This window comes from Trachinotus anak, unplaced genomic scaffold (genome assembly GCF_046630095.1).
Source record: "Trachinotus anak isolate AG129_WGS33_773 ecotype Australia unplaced genomic scaffold, CSIRO_AGI_Tana_v1 ptg000005l, whole genome shotgun sequence".
Lineage (NCBI taxonomy): Eukaryota > Metazoa > Chordata > Actinopteri > Carangiformes > Carangidae > Trachinotus > Trachinotus anak.
In genome coordinates, this window is record NW_027273856.1 from 21,365,937 (window position 1) to 21,387,513 (window position 21,577).

Genomic DNA, 21,577 nt, shown 5'->3' on the forward strand with positions numbered 1-21,577 from the left:
TCTTCAAAATTCACGTCTCTGCAACAGCTGATTACAGAGCAGGCACACTTATCCTTGACACACATATCTGCGCATGCCTATCTATTATCAGACATGAGGGAAACAGGCCAGTCACGGCATCAGTAGCTCTCTAGGGGAAGGTTTTGTTGTTGGAGTGAGTCACGATCAGAACGGACACAAAATTAAAGATGAGAATCGCCACAAAAACATTGAAGGGCATGAACAAAATTAGAACAGTCGATGGGTTTGTTTGTGGTTTTTTTCCATGATTTATTATAAAAAACAATTAAACTAAACAAACACTCCACGTATTAAAGTCATATTTCTTGATTGATGGTCCTTTTTAAATGTACTGCCTTTAAAGTTTTATGCAAACAAAATTGATTCTGACCCAATCACTGGTCACAGACACTGTGGCACCACTGAAAGTGAAGAGAGAGAGGAGCTGTCATCATACAGCAACAGTTTATTACTGATATGGGAGTGAGTATAGTTTAATGTAATGAGGACACACATGCAATATAGAGGAGAAATCAAATCAGATAATTCCAGTCCAATAAAGCAAAGCTGTAGCAGCTCAAATATGGCCAGAGGATTTGACTATGGCAGTTTAGGCCTGCCTTCGTACTCACATAAACACACACACAAAACCACATGCCCATATACACTCACGACAATGGCTTGGCTCTTTTCTTTAGAGACAAACAGAGAAAATGGAGGTGTGTTTGCAGGTAGCTCTCTGCTGTCAGCTCCCCTGACAGACCTGTAGAGCAGGCTTCAGCTCTCTTATCTGCTGCCAGCTGGTCTGACTAGAAGTTCGTCTCACTTACCTCACATCTACCAGGTGATGCCGCGAGGGCGTGGCCTGAGCAGAATCGGTTTCGTTTGTTTCATTGTACTTTTCAAAATCTAATTTGCATTTAAACTGATTGGCAGATTAGAAAAATCAAAAGCAGGGAGCTTGGCTGTCATTAAAGGCTCAACAGGATCATCAACTCACAGTAACAATATCACTATAAGTTTCACCGAGCAGCAACAGCAGCAGCAAGCCCAGTGGCTGGATTAGGTGATAAAAGCTTGGGTAAATACATTTTGGCAGTCTCAACACTGAGGTCCATTATTGTCTTCTGTCAGAGGACAGAAGGAAGGCAGCACTGGACTTTCCACCCCAGGAAGGAAACTGGTTTCTGAGCAAATAAGAGCACGTCTTCCCCTGAAGAAAAATACTATTCATCATGGTTGTTCCAGACGTAAAAAGCAGTATAATGTCACAGCCTCTGGTTAGGGTTGATGGATTAACACAAAGTCTTTGAACAAATGTTGACAGCTTACAACCAAAAAGGTCCTCACAGCTCAAAGACCCTCAGTGTCACTAAGGAAGGCGGCCTAAAAAGAGTAGTGATTTCAAATGACACATGGTTTTATATCATGGACTTTTTCTGCTATAAGCCTTGCTATAAGTCAGTGGATCATGTTACCAAAAAGGTTCCACAGACTCTGATAAATGCTCCTTTGTGCCAGGACCGGTTCTGCAATGTCATCCAGCAGACCAGGCTTAGCCTCCAACCTGCAGCTTAGTCTTATCTCCTCTTCTGTTGTCATTTATGTGACCACAGTGGGGTTTAGTGTGGAGGAGGCTGAGCATGGTTGAACTTGTTGAATAGCCTCTGTTTTCTGTAAATTTACACATCTGTTAAAACCAGTTTAGTTAGAAAATATACAAACGTGTTTGTTTTTTCTATCTTTTCTTTATAACCAAATCTTTCCTTATTTGAATATTTGATAGTCTTGAGAGCAGTTGGTGTAGACATTTCGTCCATAGTTTGCTTGTTATTGCAGTGATCAAGCTGCATTAGCCAGTCCATGCTGGATACACATAATAAACAAAGAGAGGTTCGGTTTGAACAGAGAGGTGATCAGGTACATCTTGAGCGTTAGGGAGAAGAACAATAAGATTCTGCAGTTGGAGTCCCCAAGGTAAGCTCTAATGACAAACAGTCAGAGTAAACTGATCGGGAAACTCACATTATTACTTGAACAAAATGCAAAAAATATACAGGTTATCTCCACTATCTTTAGAAAAAAACTTTCTATGACACACAGATTAAAGCCCCCAGTGAAGAAAATCAACCAGAGGGATATGCAAATATATGTCCTCCAGGAAGATACACTTCCATACTAGACAATAACACTGTGCTCATGTTGATGTGCGTTCATTGAGAGAGAATGAAGTGACCAGTAAAACTCCCTCTGACACTACCATTGAGGCAGTGAAGGATTTCTTTGAGATTCAAATTCAAACTGACATCAGGTTACACCTGCCTGTATGGACCGGTCGGTGGAACGGAAAAACGGACATGTTTCAAACAATGCTATGACACTTTGTTCCTTCAGCACCTGTCAGCCAGGAACTCAATACACAAGAATAACAATACAAAGACACAACACTACATAGAATTATAGCACAATATGGCAACAGTTTGTGTTGCATTACACATTATTAATTTCTGTAAACTTTATTGATGTATTTTAATTTTTTCTTCATATCCAATGAGTGGACTTCTAAGTAAAGGACCTTGGAGTAAAGGTTACATACATTACATGTGTGACTTAGTTTGACATTTTGGGAAATTTACATTACATTTACATTTGCTCATTTGGCACACACTTTTATCCAAAGCGACTTACAAGGGAAGAACAACAGTAAAGCTTCAGTGCAATGGGAAAACCTTGTTTAAGTATTAGGTAGTCCATCTATTTGGTAAGTGCTGAGAGATTGCATAAGGAAGTGTATCAAAATGTACATAGTAAGTGCTAATTAGACAAGTTAAGGTTTTAGGAAAGGAGGTGCTCTGGGAAGAGGTGAGTTTTCATTAGATTCCTGAAAATAGAGACGCCCCTGCTCTGATAGAACCTAGGAGCTCATTCCACCATCGGGGAACCACAGATGAGAACAGACCGGACTGAGATTGCCTTGCGTGCAGGGATGGCAATGCCAGATGACATTCCCCGGAGGAACGCAGTGGGTGAGAAGGAGCATAAGGCTGTATGATTGAGTTCAAGTAAATGGGTGCAGACCCAGAAGTGACTCTGAAGGCAAAACACTTGCTCGGTTCCGTGCTGATGTTCGATGGGAAGATTGATACCACTCTCATGCATATATGGAAAATACTGTATGTAGCAGTCTGTTAGCTTAGCTTAGCATAAAGACTGAAACCAGGGGGGAACCGTTAGCCCGGCTCTGTGGGCAGGTAGCAAAATCCCCCTTTGCAGTTCACAATTCTCCAGATATTTGTGTACTGTATAATTTCCTTACTGGGAGCAGTCTTAGCGAAGACTGATTACTGATACTGAACAAAAAACAGTCCTTCTCATAACCCCCTGTCAAACAGCAAAATGTCTTTATGCTTAGATTTATGGACAGATTAAACAAAAATTCAAAGTGTTAATTAGTGAACTTTAATGGTGCTGGGAGCCACGCTAGGTATTTCCCAGTTTCAATTCTTTATGCTAAGCTAAGCTAATCAGCTGCTGGCTGTAGCTTCATATTGAACAGACAAATATAAGAGTGGTAATGTATCTAACTCTCATCGAGAAAGGGGAAAAGTGCATTTTCCAAAATGTGCAACTACAGTGTCTGAGTGTGTCATGATTATGATGTGATGTTTGCATGAATTTCAATGTGTGCATGTATGTGTGTGTGTTTGTGTACTGCAGGCGGTAAAGGGGCGACTCCCCATCTCAGTGGGACTCCAGTCCCTCCTCTCCCACAAAACCACGAGATTCTAACACCCTAAGCACCATAAGCTGATTTTACACGGTCACCATTAAGACAATGAGCAACATGAAATACGTAAACATCACAAATATAATGAAAAACGGTGGTAACAAGACAGACAACAAGAGTTCAGCCTTTATCAATGACTATTTGAAAGTGAAAAACACAGAAATACAGTTTGTGAACCAAAAAAGTTAATGTCTAATTATACCCTTACTGTAAACAGGGGTAATTAACAGTCCACACCTGTGGATGAAGAAAGCCTCACTGTGTTTTTGCCCTGCCATACCTTTACCCTGCCTATGATTTACACTCAGGGGGGTTGCTGCTGGTTTATGAGGCCTATTCAGTAGCCCTGAGGTGTCACTCCTGGTCACTCCCAGGTTTTCCCCTCTGCCTGGTTCCTGGCTGTTTCACACCTCCAGGAGGGACAATTATCCCGTCAGAGGGCCACTCTTCACAGCAGCGTAATGCTTCGCCCCATGAAAATCACACCCTTTTGCTTGTTTTGTTGGCCTGTGGAGCACGGAGTTCACACACGGGTCTGACGCGGGGCTGCAGATGGTCGATGTGAATTAGAATGGATGGAAAAAACAAGGCCTGGCGAGAAACACAGGCTGAGTGGTGGTGGAAACAAAGGCTCTGAACTTTAAACTGTGGAATCCCATTATATGTTCAGTCACACTGTTATGGTTTAGTTACAACCTCTTGTAATTTTTGCAAGGGATGCTTTCTCATCCCAGTGGGATGAGATTGTATTTATACAGCACTTTATTTGAACAGTGGCACAAAGCGGTTTACAGTAAATACTGTGTAAATGTGTACCTGCCTCAGTTCTGTAAGCTCTCCCTTCTTTTCTTCGGTGTAATCTAGAAGTATTTGACATGGTGAGTGAAAAAAAAAATTCTTTGAATGCGACTACAAATCTGAAAGATGTAGATGCTGCATCATTCTTTTTATGCTGTGATAATAATTATTCCTATTACAATTTAACAAGAATGTTGCAAGATGAAAAATAGTACCAGGGCATCATTTAAATTCTTATACACTTTATGAATTCCTAGTTAAGGCCAATAGTCTGAAGCAGTCTGTGTGTTAGTGCCATTCCTCTGCAACAACACTTATTCTGAAACTGCTCCTTTATACAATGCCACACTTCTGAAAACAGGTCTGGTTATATCAACAGTCACCAGTGAGGTAACAGACGGCCAAGGTAAACGTGACCAACTGTCTCTACGGGGTGAAGGTATAGTTATGAGGAAGTGAAAATATATTTGAGGAAGAGGGTGTGGATGTTATTTATAAAAATACACTGTACACACAGCACATCTGACACTACACATTTATGCATGCTCTTTAATAAAGCTTTCTGTGAACATACAGGCTCAATTCAGAGCCAGGTTGCTTATGCAATTTACACTGTGGACAGACAAAGACTGAGACAAACTGACTGTACATCTGAAATGCTTTTGTCAGAACTGATACATGTATTAAATATTGATAATAAATAAGAGTTTGATTTAGTTTTCTTCAGCCCAGTTAATTGGGTATATGAGTTTGGGCAAGTGTAGTGCTGCCCCCTACTGGGCAAGAAAAATACAGCCCCTCAAAAATACTGACCACTTATGATTTTGTTTAATGTTTAATAAAATTAATTTTTATCACAAAAAAAAATACAGTGTGGGAATGCCTATAAAATACAGAAACTGTTTAAATGCATAAATAGGTAAAAATGTAAAACTGTTTCATATAATTTCTTTTAATACAGTGACAGTTAAAAAGTTTGGCTCTTTGAGTTTAAACAAGTAGTCTATGATCAGTGCTATAACATAAGTTATTCAAGTAACTACACAACAAAGTACAACATGAAGTCAGTATGACACAACCAACCATCAAAAGGATAAGTGTTATAGGTAATGGATGGGATACCTTCTTTCTACTTCCATTCAATTAATAGAAAAGGACATATAAAGGAAGGAAGTATAAAAATGTATGCTGCATGTATGACTTGTCATCAGCACTTTGAAAGAATCTCCTGACAGCTTTTGTACACTTTCACCAAGCAGTTCAGCCTGGGCTTTGAACTCTGAAAGATGAAGAACAATGTTCATTAGAAACAGGTTACTGTGGATGGCACTGTGTAATAAAAGCCTTTGTACAGGAGGGAAACGAGAAACAAAACACTGAAAGCAAGTTTCCATCTGAGATTTGGGTAAACTGTGCATTCATCCTCACCTGAAACAATGGCACAACACTTGATACTGCATTAGGTTCTGAAGGGTCCTTCAGAAGTACACAAAGGTAGTAGATGATTTGATGCTGAAATAAAAAACATTAGACATCAATCCACTCATTTCATACAATCAAAAACCAAAGTAATTGTAACTGTAGAACAACCACTATACAATAATGATACAAATAATGTAACTTGCACTCAACAGAAATTTACTTATTCACCATGTAAATTGCTTCATTGATGACAATATCCTTTATCTTGCTCATCTCAATGAAAGTGGTGGTCTCGCGGCCTGAGGCGTAGTTGGAGGACACCTGAATGCCTAAGGACCCAATGACGAGCAGGGACTCATGGTCCACCTTCACAAAGTGGATGTGCAGCATCATGCCGACTAGGGTGATGACTATAGCACTGGACAGAACTGCAGTGTTCTGCAAGAGAGGGACACACATGCAGGTCTTATTCAATGTAACATGCTTATATGACGAATCCCCACTATGCCACTCAGAAACAAAACAAAACAAAACAAAAAAAAAGGACGTTATGAACATTTAAATTGCATATTAGTCCAGTATTTAGTCCACCAGCAGTATCCTGGCCTACTTTAACTCCACCAAAATAATATATCAATGGGCAGCTGTGTAAGCTATTGTACATAGACAATACTAGTAAAGAACAAATAATAAACAATACTTAACATGACTGCTGAAGCTCTCATACCATCACTAAGCCTGGGCTGTATAGTATGGTCCAGTAGAGATTATATAAAGTGAAAGCAGGCTGAACAGTAATATTCAAAACTGTATAATTTATTTTACAAATACCTTTACAGCCACTAAAAACTATAGTAAAAGATTTTGCAGTACAGTGACGTGATTTTTTCTTCTTCTTTTTTTTTTTGTCTGCGTATTATTACAGTGATTCGTGCAGAAAGGACTGTGTTGTCAGCGATAGCAAGTTACCTGTCTTACCTGTGTGAAGAAGAACACGGTGTACGATGAAAGCCAAACACAGCAGGTGTACACCATCACCTTGCCGATGGACACTTTGGAGGAGCTGACAGTGAACTCTCTGCAAAAGCTGGAGTGACTCTGGCAGTCCAGAGATATGGCTTTTCCATTGATGTCGGTGAACGCCTCGTCTTCCATTACGGATGCGACAAAAACAGAGAGAGTTAAGAAGAAGCGGAGGCACCGAGCGAACTCACAGACGCTAACGGGCGGAACAGGTTAGCGCCGAGCTAACGCTGGTTAGCCGCTGTGAACAGCCGAGGTCAGCCGCAGGTGAGGACAGAAAGCGACGCTTCCTTAGCGACATTAACAGGGAACATATGCCTGCATACCTAAGGTACTAGTTTGCTCCCGTTACATATAAAAAAAACGGCAAACACAGTGAGGGTTCCCAGCGCAAGTACAAGTGCAAGTGGCCAAAAATAAGTCAATCATGCATTAGCGACATTAGCCGCGCTTGTTGTTAACACCGGGGTACTCGGGTTGAAGGTGGTTGAAGTGGCTAAAATAAAGAGCATGTGGCAGCTGATAGTGGCGACCACCATGCCCCACAGCAAATGGGGAAATTCAAATAATTAAACCTCCTAACAATAACCCATATATGATACAGCAGTTGATCTTTGGTACGCCGTGTTAATGTTCAGTGCTGTAACCGCCCACCCGGTGAGGAGACGGTGTACGCCGTCTAAAAACAAAAGCGAACCATACAGCAGCTGGACGGTGCAAAGCATTATGGGCAGCGGTTAGTCTCCTGTTTGCTATGTGCCGTTCAGTTTAATTTAGTAGCTTTTTAAAAAGTGCATTTAGAAACCATGTGAGGGATATAAGTTAGTATATGTACTATAAAAACGAAGGCAGTAGTTTATAAACAGAATAAAAACAATTGTTCTTTTATGCGACTCGTAACTCCTTCATTACCCAAAATGCATTGTATCTTCATGACTTTTGACCTCTGGATAAAAACAAGCCGATCAGCTGATGTAAAAGCAACAACATCTACTAGGTCTGAGACAAAACAGCTCAGCTAGCCCACTTTCTCTATGTGGCAGTCGGCGGTGTGGTGTTAGGGTACGTGTCCGGTTTTAGACTGTGCTGAGGCAGCGTTTAACTTAGCGACACAGCCGTCGTCTGTCGGACTATTAGCCGCTTGCTAGGTCAGTCGATTGAAATGAAGGTTGTTTGTTATTCAGAAGTGTCTCTCTTTGTGTAGCTAATGTTAGCCAGTGACTGTTTATTACTGAGTTTTCTTGGGCATAATGACCTACTTTTAAACAGCACCTTGGCATCGCCACATTACAAAATACAGGACAAGAGATGCAGGGCAGCTAATGTTAGCTAGCAAACTGTTGTGCCAAAACACCAAGTAATTACCAGTCAGGACAGGTATTGCTGCCTGGACTTGCTTTACCCAGACTGAATATTGACAATAAGCAGTAACAAGCTCAGCTGAACATTTCATAGCACTTTTTGAAAACAGTATTACACTTAAGTGAATTGGCTCTTTGGAGAATTTGAACCAAAAGGTTACATCACATCCGATCATAGAGACTTGCTTAACTGTGCCATAACCTCGTGTCTTCCATCTGCATTGCTTTTGCAATCGAAGTTACACCAAAGGCTGTCCGGACCTGGCAGGTTTGAGATGAGTGGTCAAGGTCCGGCTGTAGATAAAGGAATGAACACAATCCTAGTCTGTCAAGAGAGCTACGCCTGCGGGGGTTCAGATGAGGCTGCGTTTGAATGTGACGAGTGCGGCAGCTTGCAGTGTGCCCGCTGTGAACTGGAGCTCCATCGCCAGGAGCGGATGAGGAATCACGACCGGGTTCGGATTGCACCAGGACATGTTCCTTTCTGTGACTCCTGTAAAGGAGACAGCAGCTGCTCTGTCAACGGAGGACGGCTCAGAGCTGTGGTGCGCTGCCAGGGTTGTAAGATCAACCTGTGTTTAGACTGCCAGAAGCGCACCCACAGTGGAGTCAACAAGAGGAAGCACCCTCTGACGCCTTATCCTCCAGCCAAAGCTCCCCAGGAGAACAGCGTGACTGCTGGGGAGGCAGAGATAGAGATCCTGAGGGCCAAGCTGGAGCAGGTGTGCAGCTTCCTTTTGGTGGACGAGAAGGAGGAGATGCAGGTGAGCGTGTGGGAAGATGTCATTCATGCATTGTTCACACCTTGCTCATGTGATGGCCTGATGGTGTGGCTGATCTTGTGTGGATTCTCAGGTGAAGGATGAGGAGGACTTTGTCAGACGACTGGGCTGCAGACCAGATGAGCTCCTCAAGGTGGTCTCCATCTTTGGGAACACTGGGGAGGGCAAGTCCCACACCCTAAACCATACATTTTTCCTTGGGAGAGAAGTGTTCAAGACCTCACCCACCCAGGACTCCGGCACTGTGGGTGTGTGGGCAGCTATGGACCCTGCGCACTGGGTTGTGGTCATCGACACAGAGGGACTACTTGGGGCCGGTATGGGGATTTGCTTAATATCATGAAATAAAAAGGGATAGTTGGGGGCTGTTTTTTCACAACTAACAGGCTTTCATTGCTCTTGTTTACACTGGTCACCAGGAGCCAATCAGGGTCAGCGAACTCGGCTGCTCCTCAAGGTCCTGGCCATCTCTGATGTCGTCATCTATAGAACCCATGCTGACCGTCTCCATGACGATCTCTTCAAGTTCCTTGGTGATGCATCAGATGCCTATTTGAAACATTTCACCAGAGAGTTGAAGGCGACTACCAGCCGCTGTGGTCTGGACGTCCCGTTGTCCACTCTGGGGCCTGCAGTGATCATCTTCCATGAGACCGTCCACACCAAACTACTGGGATCAGGTTAAATAAAGCTCATATGACTTGGACTGTACTTTATTATGACAACACTCTCAAAAGGTTGTTCCAAGATGCTCAAGTTATCCTCTCCTTCACTTTCTGTCTGCGTCTCCCACTCTAGACAAACCATCTGAGTCTGCTGAGCGTCTGCTTCAGGAGCGTTTCAGGAAGCTGGGTCTGTTTCCAGAAGCATTCAGCTCCATCCAGTACCGTGGAACTCGGACCTACAACCCTCCCACAGACTTCAGTGGCCTGCTGCGCAGCCTGGAACAACAGCTGGATAACAACACCACCCGCTCGCCTCGTTCTGCCAGTGTCATCTACAAGGCTCTGCAGGTAGCGATGGTTGCACTATGAGGAAATGTGTATTATATAACCTTTTATCTGGACATATGGCAGTGTGAAGTAAAGAAACACTTTTGCGTAAACACAGCATGAATGTGCTTATGTTGCCTTTTCAGTCAGTCAGTGAACAATGTAGAGTCAGAATCACCCAAAGTGAGCATTATTGACTCTTCCATCTCCTCCTCGCTCCTGCCCTCAGGCCCTGAGTGAGCGCTTCAGTGGGGAGATTGCAGATGAGCACATGACCAGTAACTCCTTCTTTCCGGATGAGTACTTCACCTGCTCCAGCATCTGCCTCAGCTGTGGGTGTGTGTCTCTCACTTGTGTTCTCCACCTGTAGTTCAGCCACAGAAAGACAGAAATGATCATTCATGAGACAGAAAAACAAACATGACAGAAAAGGTTTTATATTTGTTGACATTCTCAGATGTGACAGCTGCCCTCGGAGGTATAATGAAGGAGCACATCACAATATGCAACTATATTTATTTTTCTGTGGTTTTCACACTGGTCCTCTTAGTTTCCGCAGTGATTCAGCTCTGTTAACTATAATTATATAAATAATAATATTACTATATGAATATAATAATACACCTACAAATTCTGGCCTTTATCTTTGGTGTGCTCCCACTTTCAGTTCAGGCTGTAAGAGAAGCATGAATCACCTAAAGGAAGGACTCGACCACGAAGCCAAACATCGCTGCCGCTACTCTGCACAGTACGATAATCGCATCTACACCTGCAAGGCAAGTTCAAACCCACACTGCTACACAAGCGCGTGCTGAAGGAAGCCTGCACGATGAGTTACTGAGTGTGTGTGCTGATTTTTTCAGGCCTGCTATGAGGGAGGGAAAGAGGTAATAGTGGTTCCCAAGACGACGGCCTCGTCTGACTCACCATGGTTTGGCCTGGCCATCTACGCCTGGTCTGGGTGAGTCCATCTGCCGTTTTGAAAATGAATGGAAATGGCTTCTGTGTTAGCACAAATAATTTAATATAGCCTCATTCATTATGATAAAAACATTACCAAGCATGGTCCATCTACTTGTGTTGGTTTTGCCCCGCTATAACAACAGAAAGTGCTCTAATAAATATACTGCAGCTCTGCAATACAGACCAAGACCACCAAGTCGTCCCCTTGACACTGGAACTGAGGTCTTTTTTGTCTTTGCCTAGGTATGTCATTGAGTGCCCCAACTGTGCAGTGATCTACAGAAGCAGGCAGTACTGGTATGGAAACCAGGACCCAGTGGAAACAGTGGTCAGAACAGAAATCCAGCACATCTGGCCTGGGGTAAGGCCACTGTGGAACAGTTTAAACGAGATTCTGCTTAAACCAATTAAACAAAGTTTTCCAGCCAAGAACTTAACGGTTTTAAGTCAAGTGAATGTAGTCACATCCACTGTGGGCTTTGCTGTTAATTCTTGCCAGCTGGTTGTGCATAGAAGCCCAGGAAAGCATTTTGGATGTTTACATGTTGATCTGAGCATACATAAACAAAAGTGCTGAGTAGAGAAGCGTGCAGGATAAATTGTGCCGTATGTCAGTGCCGGTGAGGCTTTTTATCTTCACTCTGTTGTTTTTTCCTTGCCTTCTTTTCAGTCTGACGGGTTTTTGAAAGACAACAACAATGCTGCTCAGAGGTTGCTGGATGGAGTGAAATACATTTCTCAGTCTGTGTCTGAACTCAGCGTCAAGCCTGCCAAAGCAGTCACCTCCTGGCTTACTGACCAGATTGCTCCCGCCTACTGGAAACCCAACTCCCTTATCCTGGTACATGACTAAAACTGGACTAAAACTAGAACAAATACGAACTCTCAGAGTGTACTTTGCGAAACACTGGCTGAGGGCAAATACAGTCATATAACATCCTTTTGTTGTCATTGATTTCCATGAACCACAACATGTTACACAGTTCAGGGTCTTGTTGACCTGCATTTAGCCTTTCTGCTTGAGTTATTTGGCATTTATAACAGCGTAGTGGCAGATTTAGGACCGATAGCAGTGATGCAACATCGAAAACAAAGGTATGATTGTGAGGAAGATTTGTTGCTCAGTCGCAGCAGTGGATGGAGGGTGGGAAAAGAGGACAGATGGTTGAGATTTAGATCATTGAGGCCTGAACCACATACACATGCAATAGATACCCAGACTGTTTGTTACACAATAGTTACACCCTGTGGTTCCTATCCAAACAGGATTTGGTTGAAAATATCCATATTCTCAAGGGAAAGCGTGTCTTCAAAATGTTCCTTATCAGATCTATAGCTACAGTAACTGGCAGTAGACTCACGTGTTATCATTATTGTGTGTGATGTAGCAATGCCATAAATGTGCAGAAGAGTTCCAACCCAACGACACCAAGCACCACTGCCGTGCCTGTGGAGAGGGTTTCTGTGACGCCTGCTCCTCCAAAACCAGGCCGGTCCCGGAGAGGGGCTGGGGCCTTGCACCCGTGCGAGTCTGCGATGCATGTTTCCACAACAGGGGAATCCCAACTGGTATGCAAAGCAGTCCTGCTTTTCGCCCAGCGTGTATTGAGACGTGTTTACACAAGTTCTTCTTAATTGTGTGATGTGATATCAGTTTTCTGGATGTGGTTCTTTACATTATGATGCCTGATACCTGATGAGTGCATGTTCTCCTGTTGTAGAGTTGCTGGACGCTGCCTTGGAGGAGGAAGGAGGCACCCTGATAGCCAGGAAGGTTGGGGAGGCTGTTCAGAACACTTTAGGAGCTGTAGTTGGTGCTATCGACATACCTCTTGGTGAGTGTTTGATCTGTCTGCATTATCAACACAATCATTCTATCCAGCTGTCGTTCAACAGTGAAAACTGTTTGTTAACTCCTGATACTTTAGAAGATTAGTAGAAGATTGTGTTGGAATTTTTGAAAAATTACCTTTTTTTTTTTTTTAAACTTTTATCTTCAATTGGTCCAGCATTTATGAGATTGCTTCACAAATATGCTTGTGTCAGTGATCAACAAGTATTCTTTTTTAAATTTTTTACTGGATGCATTTAATATATTTATACAAAACTAGTAATGAGGATTATGTCATAAATGTGACTCAGGCTACAACTAAGATTTTATGTTTCAGTAGATGGACCCAGAGGGCTTTGGTATTTAGCTTAAAAAATACTTAAACAATTACCTGATTTTCTGTCTGTGGATTTACCAATCAGTCAGCTACTATTTCAGCTCTAAATGTAACTTGCTATTTATCAGTTGGACAAAACTTTTTTTTTTCCCTCACAGTAATTCATGAAATTTAAAAACATTATTATAGATTATCGTATATTTTTGTCTTTTCAGTTAAGCTACATCAGTTTTAGTGTAACATGACCTGGGGCTTTACCACATTTCCTCCTTTGCATTGTGACTATAAAACATGGATATGTAGTGTTGATGCTGAAGCGTTATCTTTCAGCCTTAATGCAAAGCTATGAGAAATGGGTATGTCTGTTTTGTTTTTGTTTTTTTTTAAATTGCCTCATCAGTAGACACCCTGGCTGTTCAGTTATAATAACAACTACATTCTCTTTTGTCCGTGTGTCCAGGTCTGGTGAAGGATGCAGCTCGGCCGGCCTACTGGGTCCCTGATCAGGACATCCACTCCTGCTGCGAGTGCCAGAGGGAGTTCACCCCACGTCTCTCCATCCATCACTGTCGCGCCTGTGGCCAGGGCGTGTGCGACGACTGCTCCCAAGAGCGTCGCTCTGTGCCCTCCCGGGGCTGGGATCATCCTGTGAGGGTCTGCAGCGGCTGCAACCAGAAACCTGGGGAGCTCTAGCAGGACCAGGAGCGGGAGTCAGAGCGGTAATGTTTGAGGACAGCGACTTCTACAAAAAACTGGAATTGACATCATTGACTCTGGCTAAAAAACTTCAGATCCTTGTTGTTTTTAGTGGCTTTTCTCAGCTGCCACCTGACTGTCTGTGGCAGGTTGGACGCTGTTTATTGTTTTTTAAAGCTGTCCTCACGTCACTTCAGTCCCTCGATGCTATCTCACTTAAACATCCGTATATTTTACACTGTGAAGAGGCGCCAGTCAGAGTGAGACTTGAATACCAAGAAGACAGAAGAGATAAAACACCTCAGAGATATGATCGAAGTGAGTATTGTACAGTACATGCTTGCTTCCAGTTGAGTTCAGGTAAATTTCCACCTGCCCCTTTAGACCCTTTTCAAATTTGTATTGATGCACATGAAACCGTCACCCCTTTGACAATCCCTCTCAGTGTGACACACTAGTACTATTAGCACCTTTTGTAGTCTGGGGCTACATGTATAAACCATGTAATAACAGAAGTACTAACTGATTCCAGGGAAGCACTTTTAGTCTAAGATTGTTTCTGGACATAATGTTTAAGAATGGCTTTCGAGGAAATGAGGGAAAACCTGAAAAATGATCCACGACAACGAAATCTCATCCGCGTTTGACTGGATCTACTGTAATTTCCCTCTGCTCCAGCCCTGCTAGCTTTAGCTTTCCTGCCACTCTGTGGCTTCAGGAGTAATCCCACAATCTACAGCCACTGGTGTCCTGTAGCACCGAGATGCATTCCAGCTTATATAATTACTCAGTAATAACTACTTATATAATCCCTTGATCCTTTTGTGGGTGTTTGAGCATCTGAGTGGGCAGATGATAATAGAACAGCCTTAATAATGCTGCCCACATTGACTGTTTAAAATGTTACATAGAATATACATATATGGAAAAATAAGTTTACTTTAACAAGGACGTTTTTTTTAAATGGCCTCGTTGCGTTTTTAAAATGTCAAAAAAAACTACTATGTGTTAACAAGACAAATCTGACTGCAGCGGGATGGGATGCAACAGAAACTGCTTTCACAGAGTGGCTGGCTCACAGTAGCAATATGGTACAGAGAAGACAACAAAGCATCTTTTTGAGGCTGGTCCCTCAAAACAGGGAATATTTAGCAGAGTAATAATCCTTTACTCTGTCAACTCAGGCTGTGTAGCTGGTTAGAGAAGAGCTTTTTATGAGCAATGTACCTGACAATTATCTTATAAATGCAACATGTGATGTAGTCAGGCTTTCGACTGAAAACCCAGGCATTGTGAGGTCTGATTGTGTTGATAAGTGAATCTAGGATTTTTCTTTCAGTGACTGACTTGGAGAGTGGGTTTGATTATACTGAAATAAGAGACTTTGACCCGAATGAGTGAACTATCTCATCATCTCAGAGACAGATGTTCAATGAAGACAGATATCACGTGGAACAAATCAATACCTTTATGTTCATGTATGCCTACACTATGTATTAAACTGCAGAAACCTCTTATGAGAGTTTGTGTGTGTCATTTAGAGAACAAAAATAATTCATCAGATCACTGTGTTTGATTTTTTTTTTTTGTAACAACATTAGAAAAAGTTGTGTCAGTCAACAGTATAAACACAGTTTTGTTCATTTCAAATTCAGATTCAAACATCCTAAATTACATTACACATTAAAGTCAATCATGTTTTCAGTAAGTACACTTATTTTGAAAAGGTTACAGTGAGCAATGTCTAACGGTAGAAATTGTCTTCACTCGTGTGTGTAGCACTTCTATTTCCTTTTGGCACAAACAAGTCTGTGAAATATAACATTCCCCTGAGACATAAATGTTACTTCTCTGAGATCATCTCCCAAAACAAAAGTTCAGTCCCCCCTTGAGGAAATGCACTGCAAGCCTCTCAGTTATATACAAAACCTTCGGGTTCTGTATATAAACATGACACCATTTGTGCATTTAGCAAAAAAATGATGGTGTCCATTTTTTAGAAATCATGTGTCAGAGGAAGAATTTTCAGTGTTTTCACAAAATCCAGCCTGCAGCTCTCCTCCCTCCTGGTAGTCAGTGTTGTATGGGAAGTAGTACAGGTCATGTTTCACAGCCATGAGCAGGCCGGGGAGCCCCCTGCAGCCACCCAACTTGGAGGAGAAGACGACGCTTGGGATCAGGTCGTTTGCGACCGGGTGGGGTGATGGGATGATCCGCAGCAGGTGGCCGTCCTTTAGGCTCCATAACCTTGTGTAGCAATCCTGACCCACTGTGGAGAGAACACACATCAGTCAAACAAGCTTTGAAAAGCAAACCCAGTCTCAGTGGTGAATACACTGATAGAGCACATTACCTGCCAACAAAAGCCCCTCAGGTTCATTGACATGAATAGGAAGGTAGGCGTGCTCATTATAGTGTCCTTTGTACTCCTGCACTGGCTTTGTCACTCGCACATCCCACAGCTTGATCTGCACATCAATGAAGAAAACACACAATGGTAAAGCAATAGAATCCATCAGGGTTTATTTTCTTCTCAAGGATCCCAGGATTTTACTTGGATCCTTTGCTGAAGTTTGGACTTGGGATAAATTCAAGCTAATTACTCATACCGACTTGTTTTGGGTGAAAGGCTGTAAAGTACAACTTTAGCCTCATTGTAAAGAGCCCAAACAGCTCAATCACAATCTTAATTTTCCCTAATGATACCTTTCTGTCATTCTTTACCACTTTGTCAGTCACCAAAGCTCACAGTCTGATTATAGTTTTGGAAACACAAACAGTGCTGTGTATTTTTATAACCACTAAGTTGTTACAGGTTGTCAACACCCATGTTGACCTTGAAGTGACTTATGTGGCAGGTGCCAAAACTTTCCACTTGGGACATTAACCTCATCTCAGGATCAAAACATAAATACAATACCAGTAATTTAGACACAAATATTTATAGCAGGACTCAAAAGTGTTTCAGAAATATTATTTTTAACCTCACCTGGCCCAGCATGTCAGCAGCAAGCAGATAGTTCTCATCCTGGAGGACGCGGACGGAGGTGATGGCTGATTCTTGATGGAAGCGGCTGGCCTTCCAGCTTTGATCCCTGCGGCCACGCTGCCGCAGGTCGATGCTGAAGATCTCCCCCGATCGGCAACCATTAAACAGCACTGGGACCTGAGGAAGAATTGAGGTCTTTTTATTTCCTTGGTATTCTCCTTCTGCTTGGTGTTGTTCTGAGTCACGTCAAAGAGAAATCTACACGAAAACATATTTCCAGTGAACTCAAACATGCATCACTTTGATGTAACAAATGACTCACCCTCAGGGCAAACTGCTGAGCCAAGACATCGCTGCCTACGCTGTACGTCTGTGTTCGGCCCGTCTCTGCATCTTTCACAATTACCCTGCGAGACAGGCCTGCCAACACACGCAAGAACACATAATTATTTTAGATTTATAACTTTGTGGAGAGGAAATTTATGTAGCTGTCTTATTTTAATCATCTACATCAATTATCAGAAATTAGGTTACTCTGCACACTTGAATACTGTTATCATGTCTTTCAAACATATTAGAAGTATCTGTGACCCTGTAACCCTGAGATGGCCTTAAACTGATTGCGTTTCTGTGCACGTGCAGTGATTGTGACCCCACTGTGGCCTTTGAAGAACTACTGATACAGTCTATGATTTGTTTCCAACATGTGTTGCTGCAGTTCTGTTTCAGTCCAAACAAAGCGGGTGTGATTTAAGAGGCTGTTTAGCAGCCGATAACTGCAGCCAAACCAACCAAAATCCTCCACAGATGCCAGTGACTATGACTGATTGTAATTATTATCTCTGATTATGAGTAGAAAGAACGATGATGATGGAACGGACCAGTGCTGAAGGTCTTGTCAAACTGTGGGTTGAGACACCAAGCACAAGACCAGGCTGAGGATATCTTAAAGCTACACAGCATCCCCGGCTGGTCTGAGGAGAGAGGGAAAAGAATTAAAGAGGAGAAACATTCATTTGTGGTAAACCAATCAATATCAACATGAAATATGCCCTTTCTGATCAACTTTAGTCTGCAGACATATGAGTATGTTACTAACGCAGCTGACTGGGAGGCCAGTTAGGAGTTATAGACCAAAATGAAACATAATTATCTTGGCAAAAAAGTGCTTTTTCAAAACCAATGCCTTATGAAAAAATCTTGCAAAGTGCTTGTGAGCAAGAGGAATAAGATTTAATAGGCTAGTTTAAAATCTCAAATGAATTGATAAATCAAAGGAAACTATTTAATCTAACCTGGGTTGGAGTTGCTGAAGAGGGAAGCAGGAAGTAAACTGACGCAGCCAGGGGTGTCTGCCACTCCGACCAGACAAAGCCTGATAGTCAGCTCAGTCAACGAAAACAAAACCAGTGTCAACCAAAATAAGACACTTGTGGAAATCAAAAATTAAGAGAACTACAATGTGAAAAATGACTGTGTGACAATATGGAATCTGTTTCAAGAAGGATGCTTGACAGAGATGAGACATTATGTTTCCATTCTAATGAAAGCATGTCAAATACAGATCCTCTCTTTTGAACCCAAAGCAGCACTTGAGTTGCACATATGGACTCTAATAAAACTGAAGCAGGATACAGCACATGGGAGTCTGGGTAGTTGACTGAGGCCCAGCAGATGGAATTCACCTGAAACAGATTTAGCCAGAGCTGAATGGTCAAAATTCAATGCGGTTGGATTAAAAACACACATTTACAACATTTAATTTTCTTAGGAACTGACAATACTGACAGCAGATATACTGCACTGTAAAACCTTTAAAGGGGATTCAAAGCAGCTGAGGTAATTTACTAGGTTTAACTGTACTGTTTTGACATTTAAACCTAATAAAAATCCCACTAAACCAATGTAGCGTCAAACTCCCACCTTGCGGTTGGTGAAGTAGAGGTTATCACACATCTCCACAGACAGAGAGCCCCGGCTGCTGCTGCTGAAGTTCATGATGCCGTACTTGCAGCCTCCGTGAGAGACATCGTTGACTGTAAACACTCGCTCACATGCCGAGTCTCCCTGAGGAAGATGAGGGAAGATTAAGCAAAAGCAAGTTATGGACACCAGCAAAAATACACTAATTATGTCGAACAGTGACTGTCTAAATATGCAGTGATGAATCAGCCCTGAGGTGTTTTGTTTGTGTGTCTCTGTGTGGTCTCACCACTATGAGTCTGAAGTTGTCAGTGTTGGGGTTGCTGTTGTCTGTGCTCTGGATCTCTAGTTTGTGGCGTCTCATTCCACTGACCTTCACCTCATGGACCAACCTGGAGACACAGAATAACCATGGAAACTGACTACCACTGTCCACAGACTATTCACAGAACAAGAATAATTTACTCACTTCTCTTCAGCTATCAAAGTGAATGTGTCTGTTTATTTAAAGAAGTGTTTGCCGAAAGGCTGAATATAAATCATTTAGGCTGCTGACGTAACTGGAAGTGAAATAAAGTCATATAATTCAAACTGCACAATATTCTGACTATGTTTTAGCCTGCTTTTGTTTTGTTTCTCCATGACTGTTTCAAAACCCACGTCATGAATGCTTAGCGTCATTGTTAGAGGTCGGCAATGCTACAAAGAAACCTCACTCTACACATACAGAACTGATTAGCGTTCAAGTTAGTCTTTGTTTGACTGGGGTTGTTTACTGTAATGTATTACAGCTGTGGGTATTGAAACATGGGACACAAGGGGAGCAGCTCTGTGTCTTTGTATGCATGTGCACACAGCAGTGCGATACAGTACCTGCAATAGGAGTTCTCCGGTAACAAGCCAAGGTGTCTCTTCTGCAGCAGAAGTGACGTGTTCAGTCCTGCTCTTGGTGCTTTCTACCAAGGAGAGGATATCATGAAGCAGGGCTGAAGCCAATCCAGGCCCACATGTTTTAGAACACAGCTAATGGTGATCTATCTGTAGTCACTTTACAATAGAAAACATTTATTTCTTCTCTTAAAATAAACCAGAAGATGGGATGCTTGCTTCTATCAGAATCAACTTTTTTGTGTTGTTTTTCACAGAGTTCTCACACACTGTCCTCTCAGTGACTGTAAATGAGTAACCAAGTGAGTGACCGACCACAATTTGCAGTCTGGCAGTTTCTCCTTGTTGTGGGCCAAAATGCCTCAGCTCAGTCTACAAGACTACATATATGACAGGCTTTTGTTTGATGACAATTACAATTTAGGCATTTCGGTTTCTATATAAATTGCTCCTCTTGAAGGTAACACTCGTGGAAATGGAAAGAGTCTCAAGACAAACATAGAGAAAGATGGAGATTACCCCTCCCCCCCCCAGCCCGCAGCAGACTTACTTTTCTGGGTTTTTCATCCTCTGCGAGCATCTTGTTTCTCTGTTTCTCCTTTTCTTTCTCCTGCAGCTGCTCTCTGGTCAGCGGGTTACAGTTGTTATGTCCCGGCAACAGACGGAAGTAACGGTTTTTCTCTGGATCAAAGTAGAAACCAGGCAGCTCTGGAAATAGAACAATCAAAAAAATGCAAAGACTGAACCAAGTTTATTTTCTGTTGCGGCATTTGCTACTGGTGCTTTCACATGAGGTTGTGCTACCAGTGTTCAAGACAAGAATGCATATGAAGCAGCTTTTGTGTTACAATCAATACAAACAACAACAAACCGCACCTTGGACAAATGTAAATATAATTTTCTCTTGTTTGTTTGATTAAGAAGAGGGTTTCTGGTTCTGACCTGGAGCAGCACTGCTGGCCTTCGAGGAGGAAGATGAGGATGAGGCAGATGATGAAGAAGAAGAGGAGGCAGACTGGTTATCACACCTCCTCTCAGATACTCTATGTGACGGTCCTGCATCACTGTGTCCATACCTGTGACATGAAATAAAGACTCAATATTAAACACAAACAAAATGAACAAAAGTCGATTACTGATACTGACATGCACTGCCAATGCTGAGCTGTGACATATCGCAGTACCTCAAATATGTGTCCACATTTCATTCAACGTACCACTGCTCATCCTGTGCTGATCTTTGCCGGTTGTCTCTGTACCAGCCGCGGCGGTAACCACCCCCTTGTCGCCTGTGCGGTCTCTGCCCTTCTCGCCAAGTCCACCTCTTCATCCCTGCTTGTGTGTAAAGGTCCTCACACCACGTCGTCTCTCATTCACGCCTGTGTGTGCGGGCGTGTGAAGCTCGGAGGAGGCAGTGTGTCTGCTTGTTAGCACAAGTTAGCAAGTCCTTGTCATTAGCACTCTAGAGCTAATGTTAGCTACACATCCTTCTCGACACGTTTTGGTATTGACGCTGAACTTTTAACAGGAATAAATGTGAAGAGGGTTTTAACAGGTCAATAAATACGCCTTCCGTGACAGGCGAACGATTTTTATTTTCTTATTAAACTGATAAGCGCTACAGCTTTAGCACCTCATGAGCTAACTACTGTACATCAAGTTCCTTCCATGTTGTCCCGCCTCCAAATGTCATTCATTGGCCTATTGCGAACAATAGTTTCTGACGTGGCAGGCATCGATTGGTTGTTTTTTTAGCCACGCAGCAGGATAATTATATGGAAATTA

General features: G+C 42.5%; 3 protein-coding genes across 3 annotated transcripts; 1 reads left to right on the plus strand and 2 right to left on the minus strand.

The window, feature by feature from the left end:
- Positions 1 to 5,404: 5,404 nt before the first annotated feature.
- Positions 5,405 to 7,463, minus strand: pigh (phosphatidylinositol glycan anchor biosynthesis, class H). Its single transcript, XM_071478897.1, has 4 exons — positions 6,986 to 7,463; positions 6,236 to 6,445; positions 6,014 to 6,097; positions 5,405 to 5,864 (listed from the first exon to the last, which is right to left on the minus strand). Exons 1-4 carry the CDS (start codon positions 7,160 to 7,162, stop codon positions 5,793 to 5,795), a joined length of 543 nt encoding a protein of 180 aa, XP_071334998.1. The 5' UTR covers positions 7,163 to 7,463; the 3' UTR covers positions 5,405 to 5,792.
- A 550-nt stretch (positions 7,464 to 8,013) lies between these two features.
- On the plus strand, positions 8,014 to 15,507 carry zfyve1 (zinc finger, FYVE domain containing 1). Its single transcript, XM_071478895.1, has 13 exons — positions 8,014 to 8,178; positions 8,631 to 9,155; positions 9,247 to 9,490; positions 9,593 to 9,853; positions 9,972 to 10,186; positions 10,395 to 10,501; positions 10,833 to 10,941; positions 11,029 to 11,126; positions 11,372 to 11,489; positions 11,799 to 11,969; positions 12,517 to 12,697; positions 12,850 to 12,963; positions 13,757 to 15,507. The coding sequence occupies exons 2-13, from the start codon at positions 8,667 to 8,669 to the stop codon at positions 13,987 to 13,989; spliced, it is 2,340 nt and encodes a 779-aa protein (XP_071334996.1). The 5' UTR covers positions 8,014 to 8,178; positions 8,631 to 8,666; the 3' UTR covers positions 13,990 to 15,507.
- Positions 15,508 to 15,563: 56 nt separating this feature from the next.
- Positions 15,564 to 21,479, minus strand: wdr21 (WD repeat domain 21). The gene is made up of 13 exons (XM_071478896.1): positions 21,010 to 21,479; positions 20,735 to 20,868; positions 20,343 to 20,500; positions 19,778 to 19,860; positions 19,194 to 19,296; positions 18,905 to 19,048; positions 18,617 to 18,666; positions 18,277 to 18,356; positions 17,863 to 17,955; positions 17,304 to 17,401; positions 16,982 to 17,158; positions 16,346 to 16,460; positions 15,564 to 16,261 (listed from the first exon to the last, which is right to left on the minus strand). The coding sequence occupies exons 1-13, from the start codon at positions 21,120 to 21,122 to the stop codon at positions 15,996 to 15,998; spliced, it is 1,614 nt and encodes a 537-aa protein (XP_071334997.1). The 5' UTR covers positions 21,123 to 21,479; the 3' UTR covers positions 15,564 to 15,995.
- Positions 21,480 to 21,577: the final 98 nt, after the last annotated feature.

What these genes read in the sequence shown, in the direction of transcription:
- pigh (XM_071478897.1), bottom strand. Translation starts at nt 7,162, where the DNA reads ATGGAAGACGAGGCGTTCACCGACATCAATGGAAAAGCCATATCTCTG. An exon ending in TCAATGAAGCAATTTACATG is followed by an intron (nt 6,098 to 6,235) that starts GTGAATAAGTAA and finishes TTTTTATTTCAG; the next exon opens with CATCAAATCATCTACTACCT. An exon ending in GTGTTGTGCCATTGTTTCAG is followed by an intron (nt 5,865 to 6,013) that starts GTGAGGATGAAT and finishes TTCATCTTTCAG; the next exon opens with AGTTCAAAGCCCAGGCTGAA.
- zfyve1 (XM_071478895.1), top strand. Translation starts at nt 8,667, where the DNA reads ATGAGTGGTCAAGGTCCGGCTGTAGATAAAGGAATGAACACAATCCTA. An exon ending in CAACAGGGGAATCCCAACTG is followed by an intron (nt 12,698 to 12,849) that starts GTATGCAAAGCA and finishes CTCCTGTTGTAG; the next exon opens with AGTTGCTGGACGCTGCCTTG. An exon ending in TGCTATCGACATACCTCTTG is followed by an intron (nt 12,964 to 13,756) that starts GTGAGTGTTTGA and finishes CCGTGTGTCCAG; the next exon opens with GTCTGGTGAAGGATGCAGCT.
- wdr21 (XM_071478896.1), bottom strand. Translation starts at nt 21,122, where the DNA reads ATGAAGAGGTGGACTTGGCGAGAAGGGCAGAGACCGCACAGGCGACAA. An exon ending in TACCCAGACTCCCATGTGCT is followed by an intron (nt 18,357 to 18,616) that starts GTATCCTGCTTC and finishes GCTGACTATCAG; the next exon opens with GCTTTGTCTGGTCGGAGTGG. An exon ending in CTTCAGCAACTCCAACCCAG is followed by an intron (nt 17,956 to 18,276) that starts GTTAGATTAAAT and finishes CTCTCTCCTCAG; the next exon opens with ACCAGCCGGGGATGCTGTGT.